Here is a 14,618-nt window from a genome sequence, read left to right on the forward strand (position 1 = left end):
GCCCACCCACTGAGAATAACCAGAAACACTGGACAAAATATTTTTTAAAGATAGCTTTGGGATTTTGCTTCTGGAAATGTGAAGTAGGTGTATTTTTTTCCCTATTCTTCCTGCTAAGTACCGCTAAAAATCTTGTATATTGTATATAAAGAAAACATAAAATGAATCTGCAAGGTGGAGAGAAGGAAGCAAATTGGCTAGGGATTTTGGGATTTGAGGAACGACACAGCGGTCATTCATGATAAAAACTGGAGTAGAGAGGAACTTCTCAACTTGATAAGAAAACATCTACAAAAACCTACAGCTTAGATCATACTTGAGGATAAAAGATTTGATGTTAACAAGGCAAGGATGTACTGTCACCATTGCTATTCGCTGTGATACTGGAAGCTCTAATCAGCACAATGAGGCAAGAAAAGGGAAACAAAAAGCATGTAGATAAAGGAAAGGAAAAAATAAAATTGTCCCTATTTCAGATGACATGATAATCCGTATAAAATCCCAAGGAATCTACAAAAACTTCCCAGAACTATGAGATTGTGTTCAGCAAGGCTGTATGATTCAACAGCAGTTAGATTTCTTTTAATGAACGTGTGGAAACTGAAAATAAAATACAGTTCCATTTATAATCCCTCAATAAAAAATGAAATACTTGGGTATATATCTAACAAAACAGGTATAGAACTTGTGTGCTGAAAACTATAAACCACTGATGAGAGAAGTTAAAGAAGACCTAAATAAATGGAGAGACACACCATGTTTGTGGATTGAAAGACTCAGTATATTAATGATGTCCATTTCCCCTTAATTGATATACAGTTTAACACAATTAGTATCCAAATCCAAGCAAGGTTTTTTGTGATTTTAGACAAGATTATTCTGAAATTTATATGGGAAGACAAAGAACTAAAATAGCTAAAACAATTTTGAAAAAGAGTAAAGTGGGAGAAGTCATTCTACCTGATTTCAAGACTTATAACAACAGTAATCAAGACTCTGTCTTCTTATTGGACAGATAGACACATGTATCATTGGGACAGATTAGAGGAACCAGAAATAGCCCCACACACCTATATCCAACAGTTTTGACAAAAGTGTAAAAACAATTCATTGGAGGAAGGATAGACTTTTCAAACAAAGATGCTGGGACAATTAGACATCTATAGACAGAAGAATGAACTTGACCTGAACATCACCCATTATACAAAAATTTGTTCAAATGGATCATAGATTGAAATGTAAAATCATAAAAATTTTGGCAGAAACACAGGAGAAGATCTTTGGGATCTAGGGCTTGGTGAAGAGTTCTTAGACATAACATCAAAAACTTGCTCCAGAAAAGAAATAATTGAGAAAATGGACTTCATCAAAATTAAAAACATCCTTCAGTGCTTTTTTCTTTGGACCTTTGCTGATTTGTAAGAGGCTTGGGGCTTAAGCTTAACATACAGCTGCAGATAAAAAGTTAGGTGACAGATCAGAGTGTTTGCTGAGTTCATGAGGGCTACAGAAATAAAAGCTGGAGTTCAAGGCTCACTGGGGAACTCAAATCGGTAAATCAAATTGAAATTCTAGAACTGAAAAAAAACCAAAAGTTAAAATCTCAGTAGATGGGTTTAAGATCATATTAGACGTAGAAGAAGAGAAAATTGATAAATTGATGATGTTACCAGAAAAGTTTTAACTGAAGAATGGAGACAAGAAAACATGAGAGATACAGAGAAGTGCCCAAAAGGCGTATGAGCCACAGTGAAATACATATATGTAATGGAATTCCAGGAAGAGAACAAGAGTTAAAGCATTATTTGGAGGACAGAGCCAATATTTGAAGAAATACTGGTAAATTTCCCAAACTGATGAAAGATATAAATTAAGACAGATTCAAGGAGCTCTGCCTGCCCTAAGCAAGATAAATACAAAGAAAATCAGGCATAGGCCCATCATAATAAAAATTGCTGCAAATAAAAGAAAAAGAAAAATCTTAAAAACAACCAGAGGGGGAAAAATGCCTTCAAAGAAGACCAGTAAGACAATTGGCTATTAAAATTAACCATTTGCTGGGCTATAAACCATAAAGAAAAGTAGAAGCCTGGAGATATTTCTAGAGAGCTGAAAAAGAATAACTCTCACAATGAATTTTACCCAACAAAAAATGTTCTTCAAAAATGTAGGCAAAATTAATTGATAGTGGAAAAAGATAGAACGGTGATTGTCAGAGGCTGTTAGTTGATGCAGGAATGGACTACAAATGGGAAGTGGGAAACTTTGGGGGTGATGGACATGTTCTGTTTCGATTGTGGTGGAGATTTATTAGAACTCATTAAATTATATGCCTCAAATGAATGCATTTTCCTGTAAAGAAATTATATACTGATAAAGTCTGAAGGCAGATTTCTGCTTCACTGGATTTATCTTCCCATCTGAAACAACTTTTAAAAACTAGGCAAAACAATGAAACAATGATTTTTATGACCTTAGACATTAGTCAACAAAGGGCAGTGATCTCTGGGAGGTGGGAAACAGATGAAGTGAACTATGAGATCACGCCAGCTTTCTGCCTGGAGAGTTTCCAGGCTGCAGTGGGGAGGGGCAAACCAGTTGAAGCCCAGGAGTCTCCATGAGTTGAGACTGAGATGAGAGTCCAGGGGGGCCAAGGAGGCTAGGATTCGAAGAGCTGAGTACTAATAAGTACATACGTTTGCGGAAATTACTTGAAGACAAGGTAAGAATCACCCTAAGGGTTTAGGGAGGCAAATCCTCAGTCCTCTCGCATGACTAGGAATAGTTTCTGCTCCCAATAAGCAGACAGGAAAACTTCATAGTTCACATGGCATTGGGTAGAGTCTCAGACTGGCCTCGCCTCAATAGTGGGGAGAAATTATCCTCAAATTAAACGCTGCTCTCATATGACCTAACAGAGTTGAAAACTAAGAACTGAAAGGATCAAACTATGTCCGAATAAGTATGTCCTAGAACAAAGCTCAAGCACCCTTCCCGGCCCACACTTTGAGAAGTGCTATACAGTGAAATACCCCATGGCAACTCTTAAAAATTTCTGGATTAAGTCAGACAATTTAAAAGGTTTTGTAAGAGTGTAAGAATTGGGTTATTCTCATGGTCTTTGCTGCCCCGTGCTCTTCCTCTGGCTGTGACAGCAGGGAAGAAGAGGTGAAAATGCAAAACTTCTTAACAGGTCTCTGGGAAGTTGGTTATTCAGATCTCTTTCTGTTGGTGGAGGGCTTTGACTTCGATATCCATCATTCGGGAAACTCAGGCTCTGTAAGCCAGATTGCAATATCTGTCTCTTTGATTCTGCATTGTAGTTCCTACTTAGCAGAGGAAGGGCAATTTTATATACTGTTGGTTCCTAGCTGTGGGAGTCCAAGTCACTTTTGGTGGGTGTTAAAAGACGCTTTGTTTTATTGAGATTCAAGAGTTTCATCTCAAATATAACCTTTGTCCTGTTGGACTGACCATCATCACTTTTATAATGCAAACATTTGTTGAGTCTCCAAACTCTTCCATTGATGCTCCATATGAACAGTTGATAGGCAAGCATGGAGTTGTACAGCATGACTCTGAGATTATCCAAAGGAAAATCCTAGGCTGTTGTTAAAAAAAAAAAAAATTCAGCTGAGTAAATGTGAAGATCTAATTGGCTTTATTCAGTGATTCGTGAATGGAGCAGCGTCCCGTCTGGCAAATAGAAAGGAACTTTGAGGAGCTGTGCAAATCGGAAGTTTTTATAGGCACAAGGGGGCAGAAAAAGGAAGTTCAGGGAATTGTTTCAGGCAAGGTCACCTTCCTGTAGGGGAAGGATGTGGGAGCGTCTGTCAGGCAGATTACCTCACTGGTGCTGATCAGGTAATTCTAGATTGACTAGTGAAAGCTCACATTCCCTGGAGGGACTGAGACTACATTAGGTTAGGTGTCTTGGTTTGCTGACATGGGACTTAGCACAAATGCCTCCAGTTTGGGCCTATTGTTTCTTTTCTAACACTGTCGACAAACCCAACCTATTCCTAAGATGGCTTCTGGTATCATCATAACTCTGTTTTGAGCATTACATTGAAGTATTATATATTATACATGTATATCATATATGTAAATCCATACAGACATGTTTCTGTGTGTCTCAAAAAAAAAACGCTGCTTTATATAACCTCGTAAGGAGTCAAACCCCCAAACCATAGCTCTAACTCCATTTACATTTGCTCTTTATCTTGAAATCTTCCTTACTACATTTACATAACTCCCCCTTAACAACTTCACACATTCTGGCAGGGAACGTGCTTGCTAAGTAAGGATTCTAGCCTGAGTTCAGAGAATGCCGTCTACCTTGATTTGATTGCAGTGGAAACCGAGAATACAGTCGTATTGTCACCTTAGAGCACAGAGCAGCAGTGACATTTGGCACAGTTCAAACCAGAAGAAATTTGACATTCTAACAAATTTCCTAATCCTCTTAAAGGAGCCTTCCTTTCACAACCAGCAAAAACCAGCTCTCCTATCTGCAGGTGGAGTTCACTAGAGTATGAGAAATCCATCAAAAGAAGGCAGCCCATTGTCTCATTGTCCTTGGATTCCGCTTCTCCAGTGGCTTTGGGGAAGTTTCCTTACTTATCTTCTCTCCCCAGTGAACTCTTTTTTTAAATAAATGAATCCTTTTGAATGTTGCACAGTGGAATCTTAGGCGTTTATCTAAGAAGTTTTACAAAGCCAGCCGAAAGTCCAGTGTCACTGCAATGCTTTCTGTTGAACAGGGTGACTTTTGTTTTACGTGGTTGCATGAGAAGCCTGATCTGGGAGGCACAGAGCCAAACAGCAAATAACTCCAAGCCCCTTCCTTTCTCCAGATTGCTTCATCTCTTTGATAGCTTTCCCTGCAGGAAGAGAGTAAGGATCTGCTGTATTAAGGACTTCTTTTGTTACAGACGGAGAGCCTACCACTACTTTTTTATTTCTTGAGATCTAATCGGGTAGGTACTCAGCTTAATTCTAAAGCCAAGAGGAAATCTCTACCTGTGGGAGTTTCCTTCCAAGCATTAGCCACATCAGAAGCAGGCCAGCTGAGAAGAGAGTGAAATGTCAGTAGTGTGCAGTAGGTTTTTCTCTGGTTTCGTTTGTTTTTCCTACATGTGGTATACAAAAATGAACAAGGTCCTAAATGCGTTTCTGTTAACAATTACAGTGAAGTAGCACTAATGTGAGGTGGGATGCTATTTCAAAACTAGTCAGATATCAGTATATCCAGTTACTTGCAAGTCTGAGACTCGGAACTCTACCTTCCACTCACTGGAGCAGGCAGAGTAAGGCAGGGTCACCTCTGCAATTACGGAACTCCTAGGGGGCTCTCCTGTCTGTGGCTCAGGTCAAGGCTGTCGAGCTTCCTTGTCAGCTAGACAATGTTGGAGGCAGGAACACCAGCACAAGTTTTTCCCCGGTGCCATTTGCTGTGTTGTCACTATTCTGAACCATTTGGTTTGGGAAGTCGAAAAGAGCAGTTCAGGTTCACAGTTCCTTGTGTAAAACGATAGGGGCTGTATATGGTTCAGAATTCAGAAATTTCCAGATTTTAGAAGGGTAATTAAATGCATGCACCTCATAGGAATATTTCCAATGGAATCTGGGGCAGCACCCCACCATCAAGCACATTAATATTTCCACAGGAAAAAATATGAATATTCACACAGAGAGGAATAAATTAAAAGTATTAATGTCAGCCCATATCAAGTTTTGCTGCCAAATGTGTTTGCTTAAATATGGTTTTTACCTTTCAACTTCAGAATTGCAAATAAGGAGCTGTGGACATATGTTGCAGTGATAGAAATAGAGCAAGACGAGCCTGGTGGAGTTCTGGTAATATTTAATACAGCCGAATCACAGGACTGAGAAGTTGTGGTCTTACGTCTCTCTAATGGGCTAGTTACTTTCTCTTCCCTTCATGTACCTTCTCTTTGCTTATCTGTCAAACAGGGGTAATAAATGCTTTATGAGGCTGTTGTGAGGATAAGCTAATGTATGTTAAATACTAAACACAGTGATTGGCATATACTGAGTATTCAATAAATGTGAGCTGTTAGCGTTTTGCCTCTTCCCTTCTCCCTTTCCTTTCATGAGATAAAAATTTACTGATGCAGTGGTTGCAGTTCCACTCTGGAAATAGGCCTAAGTGGAAGGGATTGCCCTGATTTCAGTGGAGAATTAAAAGTCTACATTTTACATTGAAAACTCATTTCTTGTTAAATGACTAATACCACCTTAAAATTTGTTTGTAGAATGACTAGACTTTTTAGTGATCAATAGATGTTTTGATAAAGTTATATCATATTTAAATCTCTTGAAAGCTTCGTTTTAACTATATTTGAAGAACGGCTATTTGCCACTAGCTGAGTTGCCATTATGAAGCCCCTTTTAACGTTTCTATCTAGGCACTCTGCATGGTTGATGATGCTAGTGCTCTAACAAAGATAGACCCAAGGTTGGTAATTTAATATATTAGAAAAATGGCATTGGGAGATGTCTTTTCCAGTTTAACAACAACAGAAAATTGCAAGAAATTCACTGGGCTTTTTAGTGCAAAACAATGTATTTTAAAGTATCTTGTAAGGTGGACTTCTGCTTTTAAATTTGTAAAGGCCTCTGTTTTTAAAAGAGGGAGCTCACTGAAAAGGAATTGGCTTTTTGTTGTCAGGTGCTTTTTTTATAGCCTCATTTTACACTTTCATAATCCGTTAACAGAAATTCCCTAAAGTATAAGCATCTGTTCTAATGATGCATGATCTTCACATACAGGAAATTTTAACTTATTTTTCTGACCTTTTCTCCTAATTCATGAAGATGATAATTATAGATGCTTGCTCTACTTTATTTTTTGGATTAGAGATAGAAGAATTAAAACAGAAGGCTTTCAAGAGAAGAGAGGTGTTAGCTCTTTGATGGGCGTGTGCCCTCCAGGAGTTATTGACAATGAGGAGGGGCAAAGTGGATCTGCCTGTATTTATGTGCATTGTACTGCCTGCCTTCACAGCTGAACTATCAGCAGAAAGTCGGCATCATGTACTGCAAGGCTGGACAGAGCACCGAAGAAGAGATGTACAACAACGAATCCGCCGGCCCAGCCTTTGAGGAGTTCCTTCAGCTGCTAGGAGAACGTGTTCGACTCAAAGGGTTTGAGAAGTATCGTGCACAGCTTGACACCAAAAGTAAGAAATACTTATACCCTCCTACTAGGCGTATTTGCCTCCTGCTGTGTTGATTTTCATTGGCTAAATTGCGTGTGAAACAGCCTTGCCATTTACTGCAGAAAACTGCTGGTGATGGCGGAGAGGAAGCCAGAGAAGGAGGGTGTGGCACCGGAATAATTGAAGACCGTGATTAGAGTAGCTAGGATTGGACTGTAAAAAAAAAAAAAAATGGTATTAACAGAGGTGTGGATGGAGTTGAGCAATGGATACGGATCATGCAGAATTGCTCCTGGGTAGTGTTGCATAAATTTCACTACATTTAGCTGAATGTTAGAGTGATTAAAAACTCCAAAATCTTAAAACCGTCTGCTCGTAAGCCCTAGAATTTTTGACTTTCATTAATTCATTTCATAATCTCCATGCTTGTCTACGTAGTCAGGCTTTGTATGGTTTTCTTATTCATTTTTGTATTCTTTTCATCTTTAGGAGGTTTTTTGTTGGTTTATTTTCTATTATTATTGTCCATAGTCTAATTTAATCTCTAAGAAAATAAGCTTGCTAGCTTTGGTATTAGTTTGGCACCTAAAATGTGTTGATGAAAAGCATATGAAGCAATCTGTTTAGCTACAGCTCATGAGCATACCAGGTTGTCCGCTGCCGTTCCCCAAGTCATTAGTCAAATAGGTAAGTTCTCAAGTATCTATCTTGGTTAGAGTGTGTTGACTTCTGCTGTGTGTCCGTGTGGAGGCAATTTTAAATTTTATCTCAAAATCCATCCATGGACACCTATGACCTGTTTCTCTTTGAGAGGTCTTTGGATTAGCACATCTGTATTGCAGTCTATAGTAATCTCTCTGATTTTCTGTACAGGAAATTAAATAAGGAGTTGAGTCATGAAAACAGAAAAGCATTCATAAACTCCACTGCAGGGAAGAATTTCCTGTTGCTATGGTTTTGCTGTTGCCAACTTGGAAACGACATGCAAGAGAGACTATTAAAACCCATAAATAGCCTAGACTCTTAAATATTATTTTAATGTTCCATACTCTGCTTGCAACTGCATAAAATGTTAAATCTCATTAAACCCTTAAACTCTTTTTATCCAGGTATTCTGATATTTACCATGTACAGTTCATTCATGTTGTCCTAATTTGTTGTATCATATAAATTATCATCACCACAAAGAGCTATTGAAAGGGTCTGGGAAGAGAATGTAATAAGCACCCTGATTCTATAAATTCACGGCCAGATTGGGAGTTGATAAGATTATGTATTATTTGTGTATTTACACATTCCCAGCCACCTCTTGATGATGAAGGGCAATGTGAGAAATGTATAGCAAGGCCATACTCAGGCAGTGTGGCATCGAGTAAGGCAGTGGAATAAGCAGAATAGGCTCTCTGTGCATATTTTGCCCCAATATCCCAATAACTGCGAAGGCCAGAGGGGGGTGAGCCTGGATTAGCAAACTGCCTCTTACAGCACAGTTTTACAATTATGTAATACATTCAGCAGGAAAGGATTTCTTTTCACTGAACCACTCTCCTTTAGGACTCTTTGTAACCTGTCAAGGCATAGCTCCTGAGCAGAAGAGTTCCTCTCCTTTTCTCCCCTTTCAGAGTGTCAGGTTTCCTAAAGTAAAAAGAAGGAAAGTATTTCCATTCTAAAGCCCTGAAGAAGGCAAGATGCTTATTTAACTCTCTTACTCCAAGCTAATAGGGTCAAAAACTAGAGGGGACCATTAGCCTCATCATTTAAATACGTATTAAACAATAACAGACCACAGAAATAGGGACCACCAGCCTCTGCACATTTCAGCATGGTGTGGCCATGGCGCACCCAGATATGAGACTTGGCTCTGTGTGCTGTGAGATAATCTCACCAAAATAAATTTTATCTAACTTTATTTTGTATCAGGAAACTTTTTCTTTTAGTATAATCTTTAAAAAGAGAAAATTCTTTCCAGAACAAGTGTTCCTAAAGGATCATTCCCTCTACATGTGACAATGTGGATGTCACTTGGATCTGTGGATTTGTAGTTTTCATCAAATTATTATTTGCCAATCTTTATGTCTTTATTTTTTCCTGCCCCCCCATTTCCTCCTGAGTGTCCAATGACAAATATGCTACATCAGTTACTAGTATACAACAAGTTAATGAGACTGTGATTTAACTTTTAACCTTTTTTTCTCTATGTTTCCATTTGGATAGTTCCTATTAGTATGTCTTCAAGTTCACTGTGTTGTTCTTTCCTTCCATAGTGTCTTCATCTGCTGTTAATCTAATACAATGAAATTTTCATTTCAGATATTATAATTTTCAGGGCCAGAAGTTGCATTTGGTTCTCCTTTTTTATGTTTTCCATTTTCTCTTCATTAGGATCATGTTATCCTTTAAATCCTTGAACATATTTATAATGGCAGTTTTAAATTCTTTGTGTGCTAATTCCATCAGCCCTGTCCTTTGGGGTTTCCTTTTAAGAGATTTTTCTCTTGCTTTTGAGTTATATTTTACTGCTTCACGTGTCTGGTTATTTTTGATTGGATAGTAGACATTGTCTGTGTTTCATTGTTGAGTGTCTGGATTTTGTCTTCTTTAAAGAGTACTGAGTTTCATTTGGGCAGCCAGTTAAGTTACTTACTGAACAGCTTGATCTTTATGAATCTTGTTCTTAAACTTTGTTAAAGCATCTGTAGTGTAGCCTTTACTCTCTGGCTAATTTAGCCCTACTCCTAAGACATCACTTTTCTTGCACCTGAATACCTGCATATTCAATGAGGCATCTCTACTATAGCTGGTCAGAACTTGAATATCTTCCAACCCTGTGTGAACTGTGAGAATTGTTTGGCTTACAATTTGCTGGTAGTTGTTCTTTCCCCAATAATCTTTTGTTCATTCATTCTTTTGTTCTTTCTTTCTTGATGTATAATTGATGTATAACATTATATAAGTTTCAGGTATACAATGTAATGATTACACATTTGTCTATATTGCAAAATGATCACCACAGTGAGCCTAGTTAATATCCATCACCATACGTGGTTACAAAAATTTTTTTTCTTCTTGTGATGAGAACTTTTAAGATCTACTCCCTTAGCAACTTTCAAATATGCAATATAGTATTATTAATTGTAGTCAGCATGCTGTACATTAGCCTAGTAGTTTTTCTTTGCCTGGCTTTTGGAATCTCACTCTGTGTGTGTACAGCTTAATATTCAATCCAAAACTCGAGGAGACCCCATGCAGATTTCTCAACTTCTTTCATTGTGTAGATTTTTCTCTCTTTGGTACTCTACCCAGCAAATATCAGCCGCCTCAGGCTTTCTGAACTCCAGTATGTTTTGGCTTCCCTCTTCAAAGCTCTGCTCTGTGCCATTGTTCCAAAAATGCCTCCAGGTAGAAAACCCAGTGGGATCGTAGGCCTCACCTACTGATTTTTTTTTTCTCGGGGATTACTGTCCAATGCTGCCTATTTTTAAATGTCTGAGAAAAGTTTTTTCAGATGTTTTGTCAATTTTTGAAAGTCCTGTACTGAGTATTGTCATGGTCAGAAGCAAAAGTTCCAGTTACTTTCTGTATATGCCATCTCATGTGATCCCCACAAACCTTGCTAGATGCCGTTATCCCCACTTTACAGAATTGGCTTCTCTAGATTAACTAACATGCCCAAGGTCAGACAGCTAGTTAGCATTAAGGAAGTAGAACAGATCCTAGTGGCATGGTTAATGACGTATTCAGAGAAAGCATAAATGTAGAATTAAGCACAGCAAATCACAGAGCCCTTCCTTGAGGTTATGTCTTCTCTTTGCTCAGTTTTTGGGCTAAAAATACAGAAGCCATCTCATGAGACAGCTCTGCTTGTTAGTATAATTATATTCAGATTTGAGTAAAAGGAGGGAGAGGCTCAGGGAAGGAAGGATTGATGGAACTCTTGAACCATTTCTTCTTTTTCCCAATTCTCTGTACTAAGTCCGTTTTCCCATCTCAGAAATAAGGACTTGAAGTAAACAAGCAATAGATGTGTCAGGGTTTGGAACCGTTCTCCAATGAAGGCATTTTCAGCAGTGAATTTTTTTCTCCTTTTTTTGTTTCCTTGTTTGGATGACATAACCTCCAGATAATTACCCCCCGTCACACTTCACCTGTCACACTTCAGTAAATCCAAAAGTAAACTTCCCATCAAGCACTTTGTTATTTGAAAGCTGGAGGCTACCCTCACTTTAAGCTGTCGATTTGGATTATTCTTTGGGAAGTTATTTCTTCACTGAAGCTTGTTTGTCAGGTCAGACAGAGGAGGAGACCTAGAAGCCCTTTGTAAAGCATCCTTCAGAGCCGTGCCTTCATTGACTTGCTACTTGCTTCCATCATTTTTCAGGGGCGTTGTAAAGACCGTTGAGGTTCAGGGTCTTAGAAGAGATGTAAGACTTTTCATAAGCAAAATAAATCCTTCTTTATTTGGAATATTTAAACTTTGATAGGGAAGGGGATAAAACTAGAATTGTTTAAATACTTTGCACATGCAAAGGGCTATTTGGAGTTCTAGAGACCGATAATGAAGAAAAAGATTCTTGTTTCACCTCCTTAACTTTGAACTGTGTTATAGTGTAAAGTTTTTCCTTTGAGTATTCCTGAGATGTAATTGGCAAAGACATTAAAATATGTAAAAGCCCCCATTTAAGGAAACTACACTTTTACCTCAACAGCACAAAATTCTAAATTTTTTTTTATTCGTTTTTGGTGAGGAAGATTCGTACTGAGCTACTACCTGTTACCAACCTTCCCTTTTTTTGCTTGAGGAAGATTAGCCCTGAGCTAACATCTGTGCCAGTCTTCCTCTATTTTGTATGTAGGATACCTCCACAGCATGGCTGATGAGTGGAGTAGGTCTGTGCCTGGGATCCAAACCTGTGAACCCAGGCCGCCAAAGCAGAGTGGGCAGAACTTTAACCACTTGGCCACAGGGCCCACCCAAAATCCTAAACTTAAAAAAAATACATTTCTTGAACATCTTTCATGAGCTAGCACTTTCATGTACATTATTTCACTTAATCCTCACCACAGTGAGAATATTGAGGGGGAGAGAAGTGAAGTGACTTGTTTGTGGTCATTTAGCAAATGATGCTTCTGAAATTTGAATTCAGCTCTTCTTACTTCCAAGTTAGGAATCCAGGAAATTGCAGTATTTTGCAAAGTGAGCAGCAAGTAGAAAATAGTACTGGCTGATTCTTAATTACCAGCCCCATACCATCTCTTGTCCTTTTCTCTCAATATGTTAGCAATTTTGAGAAGCCTCGAGTCTGGGTACATTCACATGCACACTCAGATTCCTTGAACTGACACAGTGTGAATTTTCCTGTCATGGCAAAGGGTAGTACTACAAACTCTTCTTGATCTCATCCCCATTGAAGTAAAGTAACTCCCCTCCTGACCATAGCTAAAGGTACATTGAAAAAATATCAGTAAATATGGTGGATGCCAGAGCAGGTGGAATTCTTGACTTCCCCAAATAATTGATTCGTGAGTAAGTGAAATAGTTCCACAAGAGCAGAAGTGTGCCTCATCTCGAATACATGCCCATGTCCCAGATGTCAGTACTTGTCCCTGGCTGTGCTTCTGAGCATTGACTTCTGCATCCCAAGACCCTGAGGCAAGGTTGTATAGATGGGAGATCTGGAGATCTTAAATGGATGGGCCCTAGCATCCTGCTGACTATTAGAGTATTTCAAACTATGGATAAGAATCAGACCCACAGCCTGTCTCTGATTTCATCTTGCATTTGATGTATTCTATAGTAGTGAGGATGTTAATAAACTGAGCTTAAGCTTTCTTCATTCTATTGACTTTATTAGTCTATATTCATTTAGTTAATGAGATTGCTTTTCTCCTTGTGTTCATAAATATTTAAAACTAAAACCTTTCCAAAATCCAATTGCATAAGCTTGTTTTCCTTCATCTAGCTTTTCTTTACTCAAACATATCTGCTAGTGACCCAGAAATGGTTCTATAAAAGTGTAATTGGTTTTTCCTGATTCAGATTCTTATACATATACCTTTATCATCCATGTTTTAGACTACCTACAAGCAAAAGCATTAAGCCAAAAGAGAAGTCAAGGATGAATATGACATTGACTGTATTTGAAAATGCTTCTACAAACCTATTAACCTGTTCATACCATCTTCAAATAGAAATGCCTAGTGTATGGTATTATCACTTATCTATACCTTGCAAAGCAGTTGCGAAGAATATTCTTATCATCCCTCAATTATTTGGTGTCGTCTTATCATCTAGTATTAGAAATTTTACTTTCTATGACTTAGTGTAGTAGAATACTGACCGTATTAGTGAATGTATGCCACTCACTAGTAGTACCATTTGGAGGCAAATCATGTTATTATCAAGATGACCCATAAGATGCCTGAATTTGCTTTTTAACTTTAAAGCTCCATACAGATATGAAGTAGCATTATCTTCTTTCCATCCCTCTTCTACAAGCATATTTTCTCTTTAGAAATTACTCAATATATATTCTCTTCAACCAGAGAGAAAAGGAATTTTATCATTTTTTCTAATTGGCATTTTCTTGATTGTCATTCTATCAAATCTTTCCTGATTTCAGGGTTTCACGGTCACTAAAAGTATAATAATAACAACATTGAATGCTTTTTTCTTTACAGAATATAGCAAACATTTATTTTCCATTCTCTCTGGTAAAGTTGAGCAATTCTATTATGTGCCTAATAACTCCAGGATTTTGGAATTCCTTTTGTCTCAGAAATGAAAGTTTCATTGTTTTGGCTCTAGTTTCATCTCTAAAAACTTTGAAACTATTTAAAATTGTCATCAAAACTGGAGTTTCCAAAGATTCCCAGAAAAAGGCTGGTCAGGCAGCATACATTATGTGAAGTGAATCATTGCAGAGGAAAGAAGGGACTAGAAGTAGAAACACAAATTCTCTTCAGGGTGCCTCACTTCAATTTTCCTCTCTGGTGGTAATCCTTTTAGAATTAGACAAACAAATAAAGCAAAATGTAATAAATGAATACTGGATGATAATCTTTTTTCTGGTTCATTAATTTTGCTTAAAATTGACTTGAAACATGTAGGTACACGTCAAAGCTGACACATTCACTTTAAGTTTTAAAATATGCTAATCAGTCCTAGGGTTATTTATAGCAAGGGTCCTTACCAATAGATAAGTTCTTCGTACTCAAGGCCTGTCTTCTTCAATAGTTCCATTATTGCAGTAATTTGTAGTTTTTTGTGGTGGCGGTCATTAACATTTAGGAGATATTTTTCTTGGGGAGCTGTATGTTGATACCTATTTTTGCAGTTACTGAAAAGTAGCATTCGCTTTATTCTCCCTTTAGCTTACATTTACCTTTACCCTTTGCATTTTATGTCGGCTTCAAAATTAAGATCCTCCAAGAAGC

General features: G+C 37.9%; 1 protein-coding gene across 3 annotated transcripts in view; it reads left to right on the plus strand.

The window, feature by feature from the left end:
* SIPA1L1 (signal induced proliferation associated 1 like 1) overlaps positions 1-14,618 on the plus strand; it is a 358,565-nt gene that overhangs the window by 257,819 nt on the left and 86,128 nt on the right. For all 3 annotated transcript variants that reach the window (XM_046647145.1, XM_046647143.1, XM_046647144.1), the window contains one exon: positions 7,031-7,205. In XM_046647145.1, the coding sequence (XP_046503101.1) occupies positions 7,031-7,205 (175 nt within the window). The remainder of the gene's footprint in view (positions 1-7,030; positions 7,206-14,618) is intronic.

Source organism: Equus quagga, chromosome 20 (assembly GCF_021613505.1).
Source record: "Equus quagga isolate Etosha38 chromosome 20, UCLA_HA_Equagga_1.0, whole genome shotgun sequence".
NCBI lineage: Eukaryota > Metazoa > Chordata > Mammalia > Perissodactyla > Equidae > Equus > Equus quagga.